The following is a 24,755-nucleotide window of genomic DNA, read 5'->3' as shown; positions in this document are numbered from 1 at the left end:
AGAGTTTCTTTCTACTTTGAAATATCACCAGTTGTTTCCATGCCTCTTTCAGCCACTAGATTGATTGTAAGCTTTTATTAATTTCGAATTTTCTGACATCACCAAGCATGATACTTGTTTGTAGTTGATATGAATATTTGCTTAATTGAACTAAGTTATTAGTACATAAGATTATTTTTGCTTGAAGGGGCCAACAAAATTTTATCATTTATCAAAATTTTTATTACATTTCTGCTGTTAGAAAGGTATTTATGGCCAGAAGGACCTTAGAGATCATCTAATCTTTCTAATATTAAAAGGTAAGAGACCTGAAGGCTAAGAAAAGTTGCTGCTGCTACTGCTAAGTCGCTTCAGTCATGTCCGACTCTATGCGACTCCATAGACGGCAACCCACCAGGCTCCCCCATCCCTGGGATTCTCTAGGCAAGAATACTGGAGTTAAGGTCCTATAAATGAAATGGCCAAGAGTGTGTGTGCTCAGTTGCTAAGTCATGTCTGACTCTTTGCAACCCCATGAATTGTAGCCTGCCAGACTGCTCTGTCCATGGATTTTCCAGGCAAGAATACTGCTGTGGGTTGCCTTTCCTCTTCCAGGGGATTTTCCCAACCCAGGGTTCAAACTTGTGATTCCTGCATTGGCAAGCAGATTCTTTATTGCTGAGCCTCCTGGGAAAAGCTCCAAAATGGCCAAGACAGTTCTAAAATTTAGGTTTTCTGACTACTAGACCAGTACCTTTTCTATTGTGTTAGTTCATATGGAAACATGGTCATAAGAAATTGGTAAAATCTGTGTTATAATATCTTGCACATATTCATAGGTAGGTCTGTGTGGGTTCCAAATCATAGCCATCTGACTTACAAACAATTTTAGGATACACTTTTGGGGGAACAGAGTGAATGCATTTCCTCCTTTTTTTTCATCCTTTGTTTCCTCTTTTCCTTTCGTATTCATGCATTTATCTTTCAACAGGTATTTTTTGAACAGTTGTTATATGCCTTTAATTATTCTGAAAACTTGGAATAAAGAGGTGAACAGGGTAGAGCAAATCCCTCTCATTATGGTATTTTAGCAAGAAGAGCTTTGTCCTTAATCTTACTGTTGACGAACAGTTACTCTGGTTCATTAGGTTCAATTTATGTGTTTCTTTTGGGCTTGCCTCATGGCTCAGTTGGTATAGAGTCTGCCTGCAATGCTGGAGACCCAGGTTCGATTCCTGGGTTGGTAAGATCCCCTGGAGAAGGAAATGGCAACCCACTCCAGTATCCTTTCCTGGAGGATCCCGTGGACAGAGGAGCCTGGCAGGCTACAGTCCACGGGGTTGCAAGATAGCGACACAGTTGAGCAACTGAGCCACCACCACCAAGTGTTTCTTGCAGTGATTATATACCCAGTTTTAATTACTGTTTTTTGTAAACTGTTCAAGCTAAAATGAATTTTAGGGTATGTATATAAAAGGAATGCCAGTGAGCTTTTAAGGTGTTCATATAATGTGAGTGATAGAAGTAAGTTAAATACCTGAATTTGGAATTAGTTCAGTTCAGTTCAGTCGCTCAGTCGTGTCCGACTCTTTGCGACCCCATGAATCGCAGCACACCAGGCCTCCCTGTCCATCACCAACTCCCGGAGTTCATTCAGACTCACGTCCATTGAGTCGGTGATGCCATCCAGCCATCTCATCCTCTGTCGTCCCCTTCTCCTCCTGCCCCCAATCCCTCCCAGCATCAGGGTCTTTTCCAATGAGTCAGCTCTTCGCATGAGGTGGCCAGAGTACTGGAGTTTCAGCTTTAGCATCATTCCTTCCAAAGAAATCCCAGGGTTGATCTCCTTCAGAATGGACTGGTTGGATCTGCTTGCAGTCCAAGGGACTCTCAAGAGTCTTCTCCAACACCACAGTGAAAAAGCATCAATTCTTTGGCGCTTAGCCTTCTTCACAGTCCAACTCTCACATCCATACATGACCACAGGAAAAACCATAGCCTTGACTAGACGGACCTTAGTTGGCAAAATAATGTCTCTGCTTTTGAATATGCTGTCTAGGTTGGTCATAACTTTTCTTCCAAGGAGTAAGCGTCTTTTAATTTCACCATCTGCAGTGATTTTGGAGCCCAAAAAAAGAAAGCCTGACACTGTTTCCACTGTTTCCCCATCTATTTGCCAAGAAGTGATGGGACCAGATGCCATGATCTTTGTTTTCTGAATGTTGAGCTTTAAACATTTATTAAATACATCCTATGTCAGGAGGATCTAACAGTGATAATTTAGTTTTGATACTTAGTAAGTGTCGACTTAAAATTTTTTTCCGTTTTTTTTAAATTCCATTAACTTGTTAATATCCATTATATACCAAACATTGCTCAGAGACTGGAGATGTAGAAATGAGCAAGACTCAGTTCCTATTCTCAAGGAGGTTCCAAGTCTAGTGAGAGCAAGTAACAAGTATGGTATAACATGATGATAATGATAACAGCAGGCACTTGTGTGGAGAAGGAAATGGCAACCCACTCCAGTGCTCTTGCCTGGAGAATCCCAGGGACGGAGGAGCCTGGTGGGCTGCCATCTGTGGGGTCACACAGAGTCAGACAGGACTGAAGCAACTTAGCAGCAGCAGCATTTGCAGAGTCCTTAGTATGTTCCAAGATTTATCTAAGTGCTATCCATCTGTCAATTCATTTTGCCCTTAAAACATGTGAGGAAAATATTGTAGTTATCCTCATTTTGTAAATGAGGAAACTAAGGCACAGAGAGTTTGAGTAATACAGGTCACACAGCTAGCTTTAAAAAGTTAAAAAGAGTCTGTTAACAGTTGATAGAGTGATGTAAAGGCTGGCAGGGGAGCCAAAATAAAGGGCATGTAATTCAGTTTGGGAGGTTTAAGAAAAGTATTCTGGAAGAGTGGCACTTGAGTTAAATTTCTCCTGGTATATAAAATGATGAAGTGATCATTATGGTTTTCTGGAGTAGCCGAAAAATGTCTGTCTAAAACTGTTATCTCTTCAAGTAGTATATTCCTTCTGAAAATTAAATTCACCTTGATTTTGATTTGTGTAGATATAGTAGATATACTTTTCATGGGGGGAGAAATTTTAATGTTTTGGTCTCCTGACTAAAGCATAATTTGAATTAGAATTTAAGTTGAGTTTAAGTTGATAATCACTTAACAGGAAAGATTTGATGTAATTTTAACATGATTTGGTTCAGATAAGCTCATCACAGATGCCAGTAGGCTGCTGCTTACAGGCTGAGTATTTGGAGAAAAGTGGGTGCTATAGTTCATTCCCTCAGTGTGGCGCACTCCTAGCAACTTTCTGTGACCAAAGGTCCTTCTTGTGTCTAGCAGCTGTGATTCTTTTTTTCACTTCTGTGATTTACAGGACTGAAGACCACAACTCCAGGTCCAAGCCTTTCCCAAGCCTTACCAGCCAATAAAAATTTAATGCCAGATGCCTCAGTGAATGCTACAGCATATGTAGCTGACACAGAATCAGAACAAGCAGATACATGGTAAAGCTTCATTGATAATGAACTATTGTTATTATTCTATCAATAAAGTAATAGTATATTCAAGAGGTAAAGTCAATGCCTTATCAAGTTGTTTCTTGGGAGATGAAGTATTTGGAGCGTGGGATGCCAGGGAAAATAATATTTGGGGACAGGGTTTAACAAACTTTATAAAGTACTGGAAAATAATGTTTTTGGCTCTATGGGCTATTGACCTCTGTCACAGCTACTTAACTCTGCCACTTAGAATTCAAGCAGCCAAAGACACATGTAAATGAATGAGTGTGGCTATACTCCAGTAAACCTGAATTTACAAAAACAAGTGGTCAGCCATGTTTGTCCTACAAGTTGTGGTTTGTCAACTCCTAAAATAGATAGTTTTTTTTTTTTTTTTAATTCCTTGAAAATATACATAGAAGACTACAAAGAATTACAGTTTTATTTGTGACGGTGTTTTATGGTTCTCTATGTAAAGAGGCTTTTTTAAAATTGTTTTTAAATTTTTTTGGAAAGCAGGGGTAGCTCATAAGTATCCTATGGCATTTTTTTACTTAAGATACTATTTTAAATCCATAATGAATTATTCATATTGAAAGGTACTTATGGTAGCACTATATTATATCATAACTACATTTTCACTGTACCTATGTTTTGTATTGAAACTGTGTTTAACTTTTTAAAGAGAAACTATTAATTTTTTGAAAGTCAGTTGAATGACAACTCTGGGTTTTTTGTAAAATGAGAATGGCAAAAAAAACATAAGAATAGCAAAGATAATATATATTTAACCATACATTGTAGAGGTGTGTGTTTATGTGTGGGTTTAAAATATTTTTCTGTCAATCTAGAGTCCTATTCTAGGGACTGCCTTTTGGTTGAAATGTCACCATTTCAGTTCACTGAAAGTGATTGAAATACCACGTTATATTTACTAATGGAATTACTTCTTGTTCTTTTTCTGAATTTCTAGTTTTTATCATTTTTTTTCCTACATGCAAGTAATTTAAAAATTTTAAACAAAGCAAGAAACACTTAGGAATATGGTGGTTTAATTTATAATAAGATACAGGGTTATTATTTTATGTGTGTTTAGCAGTTTTTTTATAGAGCATGCCTGACAGTATGTGCTATAAGGCATGGAGAGAAGGATAACATCTGTCTTCAGGGAGCTTTGATGTCAAAGGAGCTGCTTTCTTGAACAATATATTATAAAATATATTGAATAAACAGTTATCTCAAGACAACTATATTCTAAAACTGTATTATATTAGTGCTACTTAAAGGACTTTGTTTCTGGATAAAAACTGCTGTAAATTTGATTGCTTACCATACATTCTTTTCTTTTGCTGCAGTATGGATATGAGTGAAAGACCAAAAGAAATCAAAATATTTGGAATGGAACCAAAATGTCGAATACTTTCACAAGAAACGTCCACTGTGAAGAAACCCCACAAAATAAGCTCTAATAGTAATATAGTGTCAAATACTCTGGTTAGGATGAAAATCCCAAACTATCAGCTTTCACCGACTAAATTCCCACATGTAAATAAAAGTAGAGGTTGGCCTTCTCAGCATCAGCAAACCAACTCCATCAAAGACTATTTTCAGCCACTTAACTCTCCCAAAAAAAGGTATAATTTTTAATAATAGTGCTTTGTGCCTCTAAAAATATTAATACTTGTTTTATGACTGTAAAATGGTACTAAGTTCATATTCTGTGTAAGTATGCTGTGTAGTCTTTCTGTGTAGAAAGCTGTGGCCCTTTGAGCTTATTCCCTCTCAGAAAGGTCCACATTGCCTTCTCACCTAGTCATTTCTGCTGCTATTGTTCAGCTGCTCAGTGGCGTCCGACTCTGCAACCCCATGGACTGCAGCACGCCAGACTTCCCTGTCCTTCACCATCTCCTGGAGTTTGCTCAAATTCATGGCCATTGAGTCAGCGATGCCATCCAGCCATCTCATCCTCTGTCATCCCCTTCTCTTCCTACCTTCAGTCTTTCCCAGCATAATGGTCTTTACTAATGAGTTGGCTCTTTGCATCAGGTGGCCAGAGTAGTAGAGCTTCAGCTTCAGCATCAGTCCTTCTAATGAATATTCAGTATTGATTTCCTTTACGATTGACTGGTTGATCTCCTTGCAGTCCAAGGGATTCTCAAGAGTCACTAAGTTCATTAGATAGATTTTCTCTCATTTTTTTCCTTCTGCTGTTTCCTTTGCTGAGTTTTCCTGTACCTGAGTTTTTTTGACCTACCTGTTTCCATTGGCTAGGTCTCTCATTTCCTCCAGGACCATGCTTCATCATTTATTCTTAACTTCTAACACCTTTAGTATCTTCTTCTAGGTCCTTTTCTTCTATATTCAAAGACTCTGTCTCATTTTTAGTTTTTAAACCCTTCCCTTGACTTGATTTCTTCCTGAAGCTACTGCTGTTTATCTTTTAAATTCACTGTTAAACTTATAAGAGGACATTATTGTTCCTATTTCTATGTGAAATATTTCTTAACTAATAGTATTTCATCACAACCTGACATCCTTGAAAGTAATCACTGACATACTTCACACCTCTAGTGGCCTTTTGGTAACGCTCAACTCTTCATCCTTTGTTCTCCTTGTGATTTCTTCTTGCTTTTTTGTGGTAGTGTCCCAGTTTTGTTTTGTTTTGTTTTTTGCCTCTCTGACTTTGCTCCCATTGAGGACTTCTTTTCTTCCTACTATGTATGTTTCATTTCAGGTTATAAATGGTCAGTATATTTGGTCCTGACTTATTAGTATATCACTCCTACTTTTCCACAGAAATCTGCTTTTTTGCCTAATCATAGGTGTAAAACTTTTTCATCCCTGTCATTGCACTGTATATGTAATTTTGTTAGCAGTTTACTGTGTCAACATCTTTGACCTTTTCTGCTCTGCCTCCCCAAAACAGTGGTGCTGATTCTTATTTTAATTGTCTTATAATTATCTCTCTTTCCATCTGTTTGTGTTACTATCTTTCTAATTCAAACTCTGATTATTTGAATTATTACAAAAACCTCTTGGTTTGTTTATCCAGACCCCGACATTAGTTTAGATTCATTAAGGTATCACTCTTAACTGTTCCAGTTCAACATGCATATCGTAAACTTGAGAGCAGAGACCCAGTTTGTGTGTCCTCTATGGGCCTCAGTACCATTTAAATGAGCTAAGTATTCAGCACTTGCTGAGTGAATGTACAGTATTATATGGAATATACTTAGTCATATATTCACACATATAGTCTTACACTATATTCTGAATTTAGCCACTTCAACTTGAATCTGGCTCTCATGAACTGAACAGGTTTTAGTCCCAGGGTAATTTTTCCCTTGCTCACAAGTTTCCTACATTACAAAGCAAGCTGTTTTTTTTCCTGACAAGTCTTTTGTATTTTATATTCTTCTACCTTTTCCATCACACTGATTAATCAACTATTGCAACTTTTAAAAAAGAAGATAAACACCTCTCTGTTATTTAAGCTATGGGATTGATCAGTCCTATCAAAACAATCAAGTGTGTATGAATTATGTACTCTTTTCAGATGTCTGCTTTTTTTATTTCTGGTGAGGTAGTTAATCATTAAAACCAGGAATATTGTCAATTAAATGAAGAAGGGGGTGAATATTGCCAAACTAAAAAATTACTTAGCTGTGCTCATTTTCTGTTTTTGTTTTCTTCTCTCCTTTTTTGAACCCAAGGGAAAGGGATGAAGAAAATCAAGAAATGTCTTTATCCAAATCAGCAAGAATGGAAATATCTTGTTCTCTTTTAGAACAAACACAACCAACTACATCCTCAATAAGGAAAATTAAGGATGAGCACCTATCTCAGAATGTGCTTGTGGAAAAAAACCCAGATAATTCATATGCAGATACCAATTTAAAACTTACTGTGAAAAATTATGCCAATAAGTCTCTTTTTACAGAAAAACTAAAATCGGAAAAAAGAAAAGAAATTGATGATTTAGCCATAGAAGAGGAAGTATTGGAACAGTTATTCAAGGATACAGAATTAGAGTTAGAAAGCGAAGTGAAAGTTCAAAAACAAGAGGAAGATACCAATGTTAGAAAAAGGCCACGATTGGATATAGAAACAAATGCCACTTTTAATGATGAAACAATACCAGAAAGTAACAAAATATCTGTAAGTAACATTATTTATTGAGAAGTATTGCAAATAGGAACTTGGAATGTTAAAAAGTACTTGAGATATTTGTATTGACAGTATGAGCAGTTTTCCTGTTTATTTGGGGGAAAAAAATAGAATCTTGTATACCCTGTATTAAGTATAAGAGTTTGTTGGTTGATAAATGTTAAAAATACAATGATTCTTTGACTATTTATAATAGATGACAACAAGTAAAATTGTTATTCATGATTGTTTTAATAGATTTCCAGGCTGTACTGTTTTATTACATCAGACATTTGGCCATGATGTTAAGTATAGGAGGTGCTTTAATCGAGTAAACAGGCACTGAAAGATGAAGAAAGTTAGCAAAACAAAGTATCTACTTAAATAAATTTTTAAGGTAGAGCATGTGTAACATCATTAGAGATTTTTAATTTTCATTTTTATCTTTAATGTTCCATTCTCTTTTCATGAATATTGATAATTTGTTTTACTCACTTTGTTCTAAGACGACAAAGATTATTTTTTAGATAATTTCATATTTTATGCATTATTAAGTAGCCTACTATTTGTAGATTAGTTACCACATTAGGTGAGAGCACAGATGCAACGATGTGATAAGCGTTTGCTGAGAATATGAAGATTCCTGGGTAGTGCAGTGGTAAAGAATCTGCCTGCCAAATGCAGGAGGTGCGGATTCGATCCCTGGGTTGGGAACATCCTCTAGAGTAAGAAATGGCATCCTACTCCAGTATTCTTGCCTGGAAAGTCCCATAGACAGAGGAGCCTGGTGGGCTACAGTTCATGGGGTTGCAGAGTCAGACACAATTGAGTGAGGATGAGAACCTAGTGTGTATCAAGCACTATATAAATCTATAACTATTATTGAAGAATCAGAATATATGTCCTGTTTAGCCTGTACCCTGGAGAAGAGAATGGCCACCCACTCCAGTATTCTGGCCTGGAGAATTCTGTGGACTGTATAGTACATGGGGTCACAAAGAGTTGGACACGACTGAGTGACTTTCACTTCACTTAGCCTACATACTGGTATCTTCATATGAAGGAAAAAGTCCTCGTTGTTCATTACTTCTTATGAGTGAATACTTAATGCCCTCTTTGGACCAGTGCATCAGAATCACCTGGTGAGCTTTTAAAAATAAGGATTCCCAGACCAAAGGCCCAGAGATCCTGATTCAGCATGTCCAGTTTTCTTTCCAGAAAAAATTCCTGCATTGTGTTAGTTAAGAATTCCTTTGCTGTCTTTAAAAATGCTAAGGTCAGTGGCTTAAATAGAGTTATTTTTTTCCCCTATAGAAGATGCCCAGAGGTAGGTAACCAAAGCTGCTTGGTAGTTGCTGGTATTAATTTCCTAGGTGTCTGTCTTTCTGCTCCATGAGATGACACCTCTGGCCATCAGGTCAGCTTTCCTGGGAGGAAGAAGAAGGTGGAAAGGAAACAGGGTAAAGGGCTTTCCGCTTGAGTCCATTCTAAGGAGCTTTCTCAGAAGCCCCACTTGACGACTTTGGTTGTTGGCCAGGATTTAGTTAATGGTCTTTGCCAACCCCAGCCCTAACCCTCAATCTCCAAGAGGGTCTGGGAAATGCTTTAAACTTAGTACATCACTTAGGACAACACTGTCCCTTAATTAACATAAAAGTTATATTAATAAGGGAGAAAGAGAATGGATACTGAGATATCTGTTAGCAAGACTGAGAACTTCAGAGACAGACAAGTCCTTTATTATCAAAGTTTTAAGATTAGTTGTCATATTACAGAAAAGATTAATTGAACCAAGAGGTTTATATATCCTATAAGTCACTTATAGGATATAAGCAATTTCCATTGTAATGGAGAATTAGATAAGTTGATTTAATATGGCATTTGATGAAATCCAAGGGATGATGTCCTAAATTTAATAAACTTATATCCCTTTATAAAGATGTTTATTAGATATATTTATTCTACTTTCACTCTTGAGTTTTCATTGTCACTTCAGCTCCAGACTATACAAGAATCTGTGTTCAGGCTAGTACTTAATACTACAATCTTTAGAAAGTCAGGCCCTATTTACATTACTTTGGCCATGCTTTTGGGAATGCCTTTGCCTTGTGGGACCGTATCCTCCTATATTTATTTCTAGTTTTTCCTGATTTTTTTTTCTAGTCTTCTTGTCCTTTTGCATAGTTCATATCTTCTTTAATGGGCTTTTTTTTCCTTTTTCTTAAATTCTTTTGCAGATGGGTCCACTACTTGGCAGTACCACAGCTCTGTCTGACAGAGTTGTAGTTGTACTCACAGAATACTTTGGTCAATCCTGTCTGCTAATTAATTCCTATGACCTGCTTTGACCACACATTCTCCCAGGGCTCATGTCACCCAAGGAACTGGGCATTAGGGCCCAGAGTGGGAGAGACAAGAAGTGAACACCATACACCCTCCAGTGGTATGAGAACCATTAAACAGTATTTTTTGGACCTGGAAAGACCTTTCATTTAATGCCAAGGTTTATATGCTGTATAATGATACCAGGGAACGTAATTACTTTATTTTGCTCTATGATTCTACAGCATAATTTCCTTTGTCTTTTTTTTTTTTTTTTTCAAGAATTCATGACATTCTGAATAAAAACATCTGCTAAGTCACTTCAGTTGTGTCTGACTCTGTGCGACCCCATAGACGGTAGCCCACCAGGCTCCGCCGTCCCTAGGATTCTCCAGGCAAGAACACTGGCGTGGGTTGCCATTTCCTTCTCCAATGCATGAAAGTGAAAAGTGAAAGTGAAGTCGCTCAGTCGTATCCGACTCTTAGCGACCCCATGGACTGCAGCCTTCCAGGCTTCTCCATCCATGGGATATTCCAGGCAAGAGTACTGGAATGGGGTGCCATTGCCTTCTCCAGAATAAAAACATGGTACAACATAAATATGTTGTAGCATACTTTTGGAGAGTGAGTAGCAACTTGATTGTGACATGCTTCTACTAAAGTTAAATCACTATATTTACAGTTTTTTAGTAAGAACCTTGTTAACAAAAGTATTTTTGCTTTCAATATAAGATAATTTTTAAAAACTTTTGAAAAAGGAAATCCAGGTGAGAATACTGGAATGGATTGCCATTTTTTTCTCCAGGGGCTCTTCCCAACCCAGGAGTTGAACCTGCAGCTCCTGCCACATCTCCTGCATTGCAGGCAGGTTCTTCACCACTGAGCCACCAGGGAAACTCAAGAAGGCAAAATTATACTTCTCTGTGGCATTGGATTCCTTAGCTGTATATCAGAAGGATGTTTTCTAAAATACATTGATATTAGAACGATCATTTTTCTGTTTGGGGATTAAATATGGATTTAACGTGTCTGTAAGATTTCCTGTAAGCTAAAATAGAAAGCTATTGGCTAGATACCCCTGTTAGGGGTTTATCCTTATGTGAATGACAGCTGTGCCAATCTTGGCTTTGCTTTCAATTCTCCAGTCTTCATAAAATGCCAACATGACTCCACATCCTTATTAACGTACCTCCTAACAGCACCCCCTGTCTACAGAAATCTCTTCTTCACCTGTTTTATACCCTTCTATTTTGAATTAAGGTTTCCTCTTCTCTTTTTGTATGCTTAATCACTCAGTCGTGTCTGACTCTTTGTGACACCATAGACTGTAGCCCACAAGGCTCCTCTGTCCATGGGGATTCTTCAGGCAAGAATACTGGAGTGGGTTGCCATGGCCTCCTCCTCCAGGGGACCTTCCCAACCCAGGGATCAAACCTAGGTCTCCCACATTGCAGGCGGATTCTTTACTGTCTGAGCCAGCAGCGAAGCCTATAGCATCTTTGAGAGCCCGGCAATTATACCTGTTATTTACTGGATACCATCATACTGTCTACAGCAATGTACACTGAGGTAGTACTGTACACACTGAACAGATTTGGAAACTGACGTAGGAGTTATGTAACTTGCCAAGCTGGCTTATCTAGGTTTTGACAACTGGGACAGAAATCCTTGGTTCACCCTATTCTTTCCACTTTCCCATTTGTCAGCTTTCTCAGAATGTCATTCATTCATTCTAGACATTGGGCATGCTAACATGAAAGGCAGTCTGAGAGGATAAATTTGATAGAATTTTAGGAGGTAGAGTCTCTAGGGTGTGGTGATTGACTGAATAAGAGAAATGAGGATAGAGGAAAAAGAATTGGAAAATTCCCAAGCTTACAGTCCAAGGCTCTGGGTATAGTTTTATAGTGTGATTCTCTGAGATAGGAAATAAAAACTTGCTCAAGGGGATGAGCAAGTTTGAGGGAGTAAGACAGAATGGGGAAAAAAAGGTAGAGGGTTAAAATGTGATTGTGGTAACAACTTAAAGTGGGTGATGTATGTGAAAATACTCAATTAAAGGGTATGTGGTAGCCTTGGCATAGACATTTTTAATCTTACTACTGATAAATAACATTAATTTCTTTAGTCTCTAAGCAAGTTTAGAGTACATTTTGCTTTTTCTTTCCAACTTATTATTAACATTTTTCTGCATTTTTATTACTGAATCATTGAAAATTTGATGTAAAATGATATGCCCCCCTATTGTATCCAAAGGGATTATAGTTTTTCTTGAAAGTATTAGAAAGCTATCTGTGTAATGTACTTTTATCTAGTACATGAGCTGGATATATGAATATGAAGGATAGTATGATTTTATGCAAGGCAGTCTCCATTTTTTTATAAATACCTTGAACAATTAAAATAACTCTTCCTGGATTAAGGATATTTAACATTCAATTCTAAATAAATTTAGATAGACTTCCTTAAAAATTTTTAACTATAAAAGTAATACACAATCATGTAGAAATATGAAAAATAAAAATATAACAATTTGTTGATAATCCTATCTTCTATAGATAACTACAGTTAATATTTTGGCATTTTCTTTTTTAAATCTTATTTTTCAAATTGGACTCAAATGCTAATGCAATTTTCTAGCCACTGTAATTCCTTTATATTATGATCATTTCTCATATTATACTGTTTATATAACTTATATGAACTTAGATTGCTTCCAGTTCTTTACTCTTATAACTCGTCCTCCAGTCTTTTTCTAAATATATTTCTATTCTCATCTCACAGTTTCTCTAGGAAAGATACTTGAAAACCGTAGATCAAGAACATGGATAATCTCTAAGGTTTTCAGAAAGGTTCCATCTTGTAACTCTTATGAACAATATTTTTTATTTCTTTAGCAAGAAAATGAAATTGAGAAGAAGTGTGAGCTCAAGAAAGAATCGCTCTGGTCAACTAAAGAACTATCTGTGAGGAATTTTTTAATTTTATAAAGATTTGACTTATATTGACTGTCATTTCATTGATTTTTTTACGAGTCTTCATTCTTAGGATTAAAACTGATTCTGTTTCTATAATTTTGGTCTATTTCATAATTATAGTTCCTCTGGAAATGGACAGATCATATTATAAACATGGTATAGCAAAAAGAGTGTGGAGAAAGCCTGAGTGTAATTCTCTGCCCTCTACTCCATAGATATGAGACCTTTAATAGGTCATTTTCACATTTACGAACTTCAGGTCTTTTGTTTATAAAAACACTTGATATTTCTACAATAGCATTGTTGTTTATATAAAATAGAGTAATGGATATGAAATATTTGTAAACTCTAGAACAAACTACAAAAATATTAGGCTATTGTTATTTTATTAGAGTTCCTGATTACATTTTGTCATTGTCGCATGAACCTTTTCTTTTGATTTTTCTGTTTTTTCATCTCTCCCTGACTGTCTTATAGTCCTGTTAGCAGCTTGCAAATGGATATATAGTTAAGCAGTTTAAAAAACTTAAGATGGTCAGCCTTGGGCAGCTATAAGAACGTGTATATGTAGGTACTTAGTTAATAGTAAATGATATAAAGAGTCTCTTTCAGCAACAAAAAGGAATCTTCACACTGATTAAATAACTGTTAATCTGGAATTTTAAAAGTGGCTTTCAGTTAGTGAGGTGGTGTGCGCAGAATTAGTGGTTGAGTTTTTTGAGGTGTCCAAACTAATAAAAAACATACATTATTGAAAATCAAGAAAACTTAAGTATACTACAGATAACTTGTAGAATGGATTATATAATAATCTCAATGTATGGTTTTAATGAAAAGAAGCAAGCTGTTTCTTGCCAAGAAAATATATACAGGAAGATAAATTGTTTATTGGGATGATTTTTACTAGAAGATGCTATTAAATTTCAAATACTTTATGGCTTTTTAGACTTTTGTCATACATGAGTATGTTATAAATGTTTCTGAAGTTAGAGTCAGAAATACTACTTGAGTAATTTTCTGGTTTTGAAATAGATAAGATTTGATTTCAAGTACAAAGTTCAGATGTTAGAAATAAACCTTTTTTTAATTTTACTGTTTTTTCAGATATTTGAACTTTTTTCTAGAGGTTCTTTAAGTGACAAGTAATTTTGCTTTTCCTTCTTATTTTATCCATCTTAACACTGTTTAAGAACAATGGTGAACCTCAGGATGGTGATGAGATGCTTCCAAAGAAAGTGTTACTGACTGAATTTCGATCCCTGGTGGTTTGTAATTCCACCTCCACAAATGCATCCAGTGTGAATAATGATTATGGTGAACTAAAGAATTTCAAGAAATTCAAAAAGGTATATATTCCTTTAAAATGCAACAAGAGTGCAGTGTTTGAAATGTTTTTAGAAATATACTAAATAGTAATAAAAGCGGTTTATGTTGAAAACTGATGCTATTTCTTCTGCTTAAAACAGTTTAAAGTTACTCTAGTAAGTACATACCCTGCCACTTAAATTAATATATAAAACTTTATTAAGGTTGAATTCTTTAAAGGATGCTGTTTACCCATTTCTTTCCTACCTTATACAGCAGGCTTTTGGCTAGGTTCCTCCTAGTTCTTTTTCTTTCTTTCTTGTTTTGGTCATCTTTTGGTTGCTCAATGCAAGTTACAGGATCTTAGTATCCAACTAAGAATCAAACCTGTGTCCTCAGCAATGAAAGCATGGAGTGCTGAAAGAATACTTCTCATCCTATCCGTATTCTTTTTGTTGTCTATCTAGGGTGTTTGTTTCTTACTCCATGCTACTATTGACCTGCTAGGTTTTGCTTATGCATTTGATTGGAATATAGTAATTTTTTCAAGTGATTTCTGTGAAAGACTGCTTTTCTCTAGAACATGATCTATATGATTTTTGCTGTGACTACAGGGTGTTGTAGCTTTTTCCTCTCAAATGTGAGCTACTATTAACATTAGTTTTCTGCCTATGACTTTAGAGCCATTTAGAGTATTATAATATTATTAAAGTGTTCTGAACGCCATTTAACAGGAAGAATCTCTTCTACTTAGAGTGGACAATGGGAAATATCTCCCGCTTATTTTCCACCCCACATGAATAGCACAGGGGCATTTGCATTCAATATCATATTACACAATCTCATTAAATTAAAATGCAAAAGACATACTAAATTTTTTAATTAATGAGGTTAACCACATAAAAAGCAATATAATATTCACTGGTGGCACAGGAGTGGTAAAAGTATAAAGTAGTACAAACTTCTGGAAAATAGTTTGGAAAAATTTAAAACCCTTAAAAATGCTAATATCCTTGGCCAAGGAAATTTTTTGAGACTAAAAGAAATTAAATTTTTATACTAAAAGAAGTTTTAACAGGATTGCCTTTAATGGAAGGATTTGTCTGAATTTTTCTGTATATACTCAAATCAATGAAATAACTGTTTCCTCCCTCTTTCACTCATTTTCATTTATGGGATATAAATATGTTTAGTACTTATATGTGATTTACAGTCTTTGTGTTTTGAAGGTTTTTTGTCTTTTTAAAAATATGATTGTCTTAATTTTTTAGTGCATTTAACAAGGTTTACTGTTTTACAGGTCACATTTCCTGGAGCAGGAAAACTTCCACACATCATTGGAGGATCAGATCTAATAGCTCATCATGCTCGAAAGAATACAGAATTAGAAGAGTGGTTGAGGCAGGAAATGGAGGTTAGTAGGAACCCAGACTCAGTAACTTGTTTGATTATTTGATCCCTTGTGATTTCCTTAGAGCAAATTCTTCTTAAAAACCAAACTTAAGATAAGTGACCTAGGTTATTCATTCAGAAAAATTCCTGAGTTACAGACCATTAAGATTAATTTGCACCTTTCCGTAACACTTCTCTAAGGGACTTCTAAATTTACTGATCATATGTGCAACTAATTTGCTGCCTACGCCTCAGGAACCCAAACCTCAGTTATAAAATTGCTCTTTTGGGAAAATATGAACAGCTATACAGCTCTCCATGTTAGGATGTGGTTTCCAAAAACTGTTTTACAGATAATCAGCTGCATGTGTTTATAAACTCTAATGAGAACTCAGAGAATACAAAAATATGCTTCCTTTACTTTCTGGGTGTTGTGAGTCCCTAGTGTATGTTCTTTTTTTTTTAATATAAGTTTATTTATTTTAATTAGAGGCTAATTACTTCACAATATTGTATTGGTTTTGCCATACATTGACATGAATCTGCCACATGTGTACATGTGTTCCCCATCCTGGAACCCCCTCCCACCTCCCTCCCCATCCCATTCCTCTGGGTCATCTCAGTGCACCAGCCCTGAGCATCCTGTATCATGCATCGAACCTGGACTGGCTATTCGATTCACATATGATAATATACATGTTTCAGTGCCATTCTCCCAAATCATCCCACCCTCGCCCTCTCCCACAGGGTCCAAAAGACTGTTCTATACATTTGTGTCTCTTTTGCTGTCTCACATACAGGATTATCATTACCATCTTTCTAAATTCCATATATATGCGTTAGTATACTGTCTTGGTGTTTTTCTTTCTGGCTTACTTCACTCTGTATAATAGGCTCCAGTTTCATCCACCTCATTAGAACTGATTCAAATGTATTCTTTTTAATGGCTGAGTAATACTCCATTGTGTATATGTACCACAGCTTTCTTATCCATTCATCTGCTGATGGAAATCTAGGTTGCTTCCATGTCCTGACTATTGTAAACAGTGCTGCAATGAACATTGGGGTACACGTGTCTCTTTCAATTCTGGTTTCCTCGGTGTGTATGCCCATTGTGGGCATTTGTATTTCCACACCCCTACCTCATGCCAGGGCCCTTTTCCCCCTTTTTAGATGACTTGCATGTCTACCATATTCCTTCTCAGGTCTGAAAGTCAGTAACAATCAGAATATATCTCAGTATTGATCATTCTTCCTTCTTTTTTCCTGCAACAGAGTATGTGATTTTGATTTGTAGATACAATTCTTGTTTATTTCAAGGAACTTTTCTGTTACCTCCTTAAAGATATTTTTATATTTATTGGGATTGCTACACTTAAGACATTACTCTCCTTTATTAAATCATCTTTCTGCTTCACATCCATTATTCTACATTCATTGTTGTTTTCTTTAAGCTCTTTAACTATATCAGAAATTAAAATTTCAGTTGTATCTGTTCTACTCCTCACTAGCTGTTATGTGATCTTGACTTCATTATACCTAATTAGAAATAATTAAAATCCTAATTATGCATTTAAACATTATTATTATTTTATTATTCCTCTGTCTCCTCCTATGCAGAATGGGAACAAAAATAGTACCTCCATTCCATAGGCTTTTTATGAGAATTACAGAAGATACTACTTAATACAACATTTATAATAGTGGAAACCATGTCAGCTATTTCTCATTTCTTAATTCTGAAATGGTGTCATTATAGTTTCAGTTTGTTTACTTAACATTCATTCCCATTTCATTTCATTGTGTTTTTCCTATCATTTAACTTTTTTGTTATTTTATTGCTTTCACGTTCTTATTAATTTTATGTATCTTTTATTTATGGGTTATTATTTCTTGCAGACCAGGTTCTTTAAAGACCTGTCCAGATATTGCTTGCTGTGTGACACGGCATGTGACGTCTTATGCAGGGATTACATTCTAAAACCAGTTTGGGGCTTCCCTGGTGGCTCAGTGGTAGAGAATTCACCTGCCAGTGTGGGAGACATGGGTTTGATCCCTGATGTGGGAAGATCCCACATGCTGCCAAGCAGCTAAGCCACTGAGCCACAAGTACTGAGCCCGTGCTCTGGAGCCTCGGAGCCGCAACTCCTGAGCCCACACCCTAGAGCCCATGCTCCGCAATGGGAGAAGCCACCTTGGTGAGAAGCCCCCACTTGCTGCAACTAGAGAAAAGCCTGTGTAGCAGTGAAGACCCAGCACAGCCAAAATAAATAAATAAAATTATTTCAAAAGGAAGCAGTTTGAGGCAGAAAATCACTCCTACCCTAGTGCATCCATACTTGTCAGTATGGCAACGTATTCAGTCAAAGGCACGTAGCGTGGCCCATCTACTTGCTGTGGCCTGAAAACACTGAATTGACGTGGGGTGGTGGGGTGGTCAGGTAAAGCTGTGTGCTGCTCTTCCTGGGAATGGAATTAAACATGTACCAGGGAGTGTCTCTCCCTCCAGAAGAGAATAACCTGGAGTTTCCGGTTACTTGCCTGATCTGTCAGGGGTGCCTGGAGCCTGCGTCTTTGGTCAGTGCCAGTCTCACTGACTCACCTCTCTGTGCCATTAGCCCCTCCCAGCATTCCACCAGGAGTTGTTTTCTCTTTCCTGCTCAGACTGCTCTTTCCCAAATTTGTAGTATTAGTAAGAATTCTCAGGTTTAGACAGTTCTGTAGCACCTTTTAATGAGTTGGAGGAGCGTTAGGAATCAGTTGCATTAGTCTTTGGGTTCTTTGCACAGCCACGTTTTTGAAGTCTACATCTTGCTGCTGCTGCTGCTGCTAAGTTGCTTCAGTCGTGTCCGACTCTGTGCGACCCCATAGACGGCAGCCCACCAGGCTCCCCCATCCCTGGGATTCTCCAGGCAAGAACACTGGAGTGGGTTGCCATTTCCTTCTCCAGTGCATGAAAGTGGAAAGTGAAAGGGAAGTCGCTCAGTTGTGTCCAACTCTTAGCGACTTCATGGACTGCAGCCTACCAGGCTCCTCCACCCATGGGATTTTCGAGGCAAGAGTACTGGAGTGGGGTGCCATTGCTACATCTTGATTAGTTTATAACTGGTGAGTGTTCTTTGTTCTTGCATGGGGTGAAGCTGAGAGAACGATGGTGCAGCTACTGACTTGTTTCTTTTATTTCATTAGCATTAGTAGAGAGACTGTGTTCTAGATTTATTCTACCAAATCTCCTTTTTGTTCTAGAGCAATTTCAGGTGCTCTAAGCAGAGTTTGCTCTCTAAGATAATAGAATTGACTTTGTTCTGCTACAGCTCCTGTACACGTGTGCTACTGTCTTGATGTCTCATTTCCCTGTGCTTGCTCTAGCTACTCTTCTGTGTTCCCTGCCTTTTGTTTTTCTAAGTCCTTCTTTTTCTTCTTTTACTGCAGACCAGTCTTCGTTTTCACAATCACTTAGTTCCCATACTCTCTTTGAATATAGGATATTTTCATTCTGTGCATTTAACATAATAACTCTTTGAATTCTACCCAACCTGATTTGGATTTTGAAAGACTGTGATATGTAGTTCTCCCAAGCCACTGAAAAATGCCAGTAATAGGAATGCCATTTATTTCTGTTTCTTAACACTATTTTACTTAATAATTTTACTGAGATATACAAGATAAAGCTGATTTTTCTTTTTTAATTAACTTATTTTAATTAGATGATAATTACATTACAATATTATGATGGTTTTTGCCATACATCAACATGAATCGGCCATAGGTATACACGTGTCACCTGCATCATAAAGCTCCTCCCACCTCCCTTCCCACCCTATCCCTCTAGGTTGTCCCAGAGCACTGACTTTGGGTTTCCTGCTTCATGCATGGAACTTGCACTGGTCATCTCTTTTGCATATGGTAATGTACATGTTTCAATGCTCTTCTTTCACATCATCCCACCTTTGCCTTCTCCCACTGAGTCCAAAAGTGTTCTTTACATCTGTGTCTCCTTTGCTGCCCTGCATGTAGGATCTTCTAAATTCCATATATAGAAGTTAATATGCAGTATTTGTCTTTCTCTTTCTGACTTACTTCACTCTATAATAGGTTCCAGAGTCATCCATCTCATTAGAACTGACTCAAATGCATTCCTTTTTATAGCTGAGTAATATTCCATTGTGTGTATGTACCACAACTTCCTTATCCATTCATCTGTCAGTGGACATCTAGGTTGGTTCCATCTCCTAATTATTGTAAATAGTACAGCAATGAACATTTGGGTACATGTGTCTCTTTCAATTCTGGTTTCCATTGGGTATATGCCCAGCAGTGGGATTGCTGGATTGTATGGCATTTCTATTCAGTTTTTTAAGGAATCTCCACACTTCTCCATAGTAGCTGTATCAGTTTGCATTCCCACCAACAGTGTAAAATGATTCCCTTTTCTCCACACCCTCTCCAGCATTTATTGTTTGTAGACCTTTTGATGATGGGCATTCTGACCAGTGTGAGATGATACCTCATTGTAGTTTAGATTTTCATTTCTCTAATAAAGAGTGATATTGAGCATCTATTCATGTGTTTATTAGCCATCTGTATGTCTTCTTTGGAGAAATAGCTGTTTAGGTCTTTTGCCCACTTTTTGATTAGGTTGTTTTTCTGGTATTGAGCTGTATGAGTTGCTTTGTACATTTTGGAGATTAATTCTTTGTCAGTTGTTTCTTTTGCTATTATTTTCTCCTTTTCTGAGGGCTGTCTTTTCACTTTGCTTATAGTTTTCTTCATTGTGCAAAAGCTTTTAAGTAGGTCCCATTTGCTTATTTTTATTTTTATTTCCATTACTCTAGGAGGTGGGTCATAGAGGATGTTGCTTTGATTTATGTCAAAGAGTATTCTGCATGGTTTCTGATCTTACACTTAGGTCTTTAATCCATTTGAGTTTATTTTTGTGTATGCTGTTAGAAAGTGTTCTAGTTTCATTCTTTTACGTAGTTCACCAGTTTTCCCATCACCACTTGTTGAAGAGACTGTCTTTTCTCTATTGTTTATTTTTGCCTCCTTTGTCAAAGATAAGGTGTCCATAGGTTTGTGGATTTATCTCTGGACTTTCTGTTTTGTCCCAGTAATCTATATTTCTGTCTTTGTACTAATACTATACTGTCTTGATGACTGTAGCTTTGTAGTATAGTCTGAAGTCAGGACAGTTGATTGCTCTTGTTCTGTTCTTCTTCCTCAAGATTGCTTTGGCTATCCAGAGTCTTTTGTCTTTCCATACAAATTGTGAAATTATTTGTTCTAGTTCTGTGAAAAATACTGTTGGTTGTTTGATAGGGATTGCATTGAATGGGTAATTACTTTGGGTAATACTCATTTTGGTATTTAGGTATACTCATTTTCACAATATAGATTTTTACAATTCAAGAGCATGGTATATTTCTCCATCTATTTGTGTCTTCCATTTGTGTTCTGCTCTACTTATTAGACAATGTAAAAAGATGTAATTTCATTTTGACATTTCATTTTATAAATAGGAAATCATTTTGGTAAGTTTGAATCCTGCAAGTATAAGCTGGTGCTCTTATTCAAGTAGACCTGGTCAATCCCAGTTCTTCCATATGACAGTTTTCTGATTTTTCTTAACCTGACTCTCTGTTCCTTATTGGTTAAAATTGGGATAATAGTGTAAAATAGTGATGAAGTTATATGAAGATTAAGTGAGTTTTTCTTAGAAACAGTTTTAAGATAGTATCTAGAAATATATAAATGTAAATTATTTATAGTAAACAAACAGTATCTGCATTCAGTGAACTTACACTTCTTTAGTGAAGACGTGATACAAATAATTATAAGAGGTAGAAATTGGGTAAAGTTTTGTGGGAGTTCTCCATATCAGACTTGTTTTTATTATGTTTTTAAGTCATTTATTTTGTACTGGGGTATAGCTGGCTAACAGTGTTGTGATAGTTTCCGGTAAACTGTGAAGGGGCTCAGGCCCGAGCCCCTTCACACGCGTGTATCCGTCCCCCCGTCCAGGCTGCCACAGCACACTGAGCGCAGTGCTATGCGTGGCACAGTAGGTTCCTGTTGGTTATGCATTTCAATCATGGCAGTGTCAGACTTATTTTTAAATGAAGAGATTCAGAAAGCCATTGTTAAAGAGGTGAAGAACATGTTCCTTGACACATAGGAGGCAGTAAATAATTATTGAGCAAATGCACCTTGAAAGATGGTCAGCTTTGGAAAGAGGAGGAAAAGGAAGTAATTTCTAGATAGAGGAAGAAACATGAACAAAAGCAGAGAGAGGCCAGTATGTTTGTTGGGAGGTGTGTGTGGTGTTTTGTCTTTGTGTGATTCAGTTTATCTGGCTTTATAGGGTTGATGAAGAAGAGGGTGAGAAGTGATTGAGAAAGTAGAATGGAGCGAGGTCATGAAGAACCTTTCCCATTTAGGGGTCGTCAGACTCAAGAGTGTGTGTTTTCTTTGGTAGGTTGGGGAAGTCATTGAAAGGTTTTGAATGGCAACACAATAAGATCACAGCTGGACTTGAGGAAGGGTGCATGCAGCTCAGGGTATTTCCGGTCCCAAGTCTCAAAGGTGCTTTAGGAGTTTGGTGAGTTTGTGTGTAAAATTATTTTGTGGATGAGGTAATTCAGTAGCAGTTTCTGAGGCCTGATTTGGGACTGTGAGGAGAGCCTCTTTAACTGAAGAGCTGCTCTGGTTGAAGGCAGGGTAAATACTACCCTCTCAGGCTTCTGTCAGCGGTATGATCTCAAAACATTGACATTTCATTTAGTAAAAGAGTTTTGCTGGAAAAAAATGTTTAAAAACTTAACAAACTAGCAGTATATGTGCTGGTTGCCTTTGAGAGGAGATTGGCTGGAGAAATTTGATTAGGAGACTTATGCAATAATCTTGGCACAAAGGAAAAATGGAACAGATCGGTTCCGTGGGTGAGAACTGGCGACCTCCAGGATGTGGTCAGCTGCTGCAGCTGGTGCAGCATGTAAGGGTCGAAAGCGGTCGACGCGCAGTTGGAGAAAAAGAAACTAGAGACAGAATGAAAGTTTTAAAGATAGGACTAGGGGACTCAAGACCTCTTGGATCAAGAGTCCTGTTCCTTGGAGCCCCATCACGTTTATTTCGTGTCTTGGCAACAGAAAGAATCTGTTGTGCTGCATGAAGTCAGCCTCCTGTGTCCCCGGTCATGTCTCCCATTTTATTAATTACTTTAAACTACTTTTGTTATTTTTTTGTACAAGGGCTGTCACCTAACTGGAGGTCATAGACCCGCATATGCCTTGGGAAAACTTCTTGGTGTGTGCACAAGCAGCGTTCTGAACTTGGGCTGATCTGGAATTCCAAGGTCCACGCTGTTTTTCTTTAGTTTAGCAGGGTATGACGACCCCAATGTACTTTTATTTGGGTTATGCTGTATTGCTATATTTTGCTTTTATTCTTTTCCCATGGTGATTTTCTCATGGCTTAGCCAGAGCAACAGGCAGCTGTTAACCTCTGCAGTCAACCAGCATGGCAGTTTCATTAACGGTATATTCGTCATTGAGCAAATCTTTGAAATTATGTTAATTTTGACAGGTTCAAAATCAGCATGCCAAAGAAGACTCTCTTGCTGATGACCTCTTTAGGTAAAGTTTAATTTCAGCTTTCTTGTGCATTTTTGTATATAACACTTAGTTCTGTTGATAGAGTTTAAATGTTTCGACCCCTTTCCTTAAAATTAGACACTTGGTACCTTCACCTAAATAATATTTTGTCTTGTTTTTAATTTTTTTTTTAAACTACTTGAGCACCTGTTTACTACTGGATAAAGGCTTGGGCTTAATTCACTTGTACTGTATCACAAGATGTTTAAATTATGGGCATTTGGGCTTCCCTGGTGGCTCAGTGGTAGACAATCCACCTGCTGGTGCAGGAGATGCAGTTTGATCCCTGGGTCTAGAAGATCCCCTGGAAAAGGAAATGGCAACCCACTCCAGTATTCTTGCTGGGAAATGCCATGCACAGTGGAGCTTGGCGGGCTGCAGACCATGGGGTTGCAAGAGTCAGACACAACTTAGCAACCAAACCACCACCACCTTGGGGCATTTAGACAATGAAGGTTCCTGAGCTGGAATTTGAGTAATATATTTGTGAGATTTTCAGCCCTGAGTAGAAAGAATTATGAATGAATGGAGTTTGAAATAAGATAAGTAAAATACCAGACATGAAAATAAGAAGCTGGATTAGAGTTTCAAAGCAGGTTTTTCTGAGAGGGTTAGAGGAGTTGTAATGGGTAATAATAATTTAATTCAGATTTAACATTTTCAGCATTCTTGCAGTCCCAACAAACTTCATAATAATTAGCTCTCAAATATGCATAAAATACAATATTGTAGGTAGATACTAGCTAGGGTGGAATAACATTTTCCCAAGAAATACTGTAATTTTGAGTCTGTTTTATAGCCAATTTGATTTTTAATTTCATTATTGAATATATGAATCATTGATAAAAATGTTGACAAATAGTGCTGATTTTTCATAAGTATAGTCAGATGCCCAACTACATTTGTTCAGTTGCTATAGAAGACTTATAACATAATTATATTTTAGGTTCATTATGCTCTTTTGGGCAAATGGTAGAATTTAATGTGGGAGTGGAGAGATCTGTTTGCAGCTAGTCTGGAGGAAGTATAAAAACATGTATTAATTTTTAAACCGTTGTTTTCATTAATTACTTTAAGGCTTTCACAGGATTTTTGATGATGTTTTACTTTTACCAAATAGTCATCAAAGCAACATCAAAAGGATAAACAACAGTAAAAAATGTCTTTTTGATCCCAGGGATAAAACTGGCATTCTCATTCTGTTTGCCAAAGCATGTCTATATTTTGAAAGCCTTTTAACTTGTGAAAGGAACACTATCATTTATCTAGATATCATTTGACTCAGTTTCTTTCTTTACAGATACAATCCTAATGTTAAAAGGAGAAGATAACAAGGTTTTATGAAGAAGCCACAGAAAAACATTTCCTGTTTAGTATTTACTTCAAGTTTCCTCTGCAGTACATTCATATCATGTATAGAAGATTTAAGTTTATGGCCTAAATTTGTTAAATAAAATGCACAAAACT

General features: G+C 36.9%; 1 protein-coding gene across 3 annotated transcripts in view; it reads left to right on the top strand.

Annotated features, from left to right (window-relative positions):
- The window catches only part of NBN (nibrin), a 58,458-nt gene extending 33,703 nt beyond the window's left edge, over positions 1-24,755 (top strand). For all 3 annotated transcript variants that reach the window (XM_013969289.2, XM_013969290.2, XM_013969291.2), the window contains 8 exons: positions 3,373-3,502; positions 4,852-5,130; positions 7,210-7,654; positions 12,862-12,930; positions 14,133-14,288; positions 15,548-15,661; positions 23,221-23,270; positions 24,589-24,755. In XM_013969289.2, the coding sequence (XP_013824743.2) occupies positions 3,373-3,502; positions 4,852-5,130; positions 7,210-7,654; positions 12,862-12,930; positions 14,133-14,288; positions 15,548-15,661; positions 23,221-23,270; positions 24,589-24,619 (1,274 nt within the window). In that variant the 3' untranslated portion in view covers positions 24,620-24,755. The remainder of the gene's footprint in view (positions 1-3,372; positions 3,503-4,851; positions 5,131-7,209; positions 7,655-12,861; positions 12,931-14,132; positions 14,289-15,547; positions 15,662-23,220; positions 23,271-24,588) is intronic.

The sequence above is a fragment of the Capra hircus genome, chromosome 14 (assembly GCF_001704415.2).
Source record: "Capra hircus breed San Clemente chromosome 14, ASM170441v1, whole genome shotgun sequence".
Taxonomy (NCBI): Eukaryota; Metazoa; Chordata; class Mammalia; order Artiodactyla; family Bovidae; genus Capra; species Capra hircus.
This window is presented reverse-complemented; position numbering and strand designations above follow the sequence as displayed.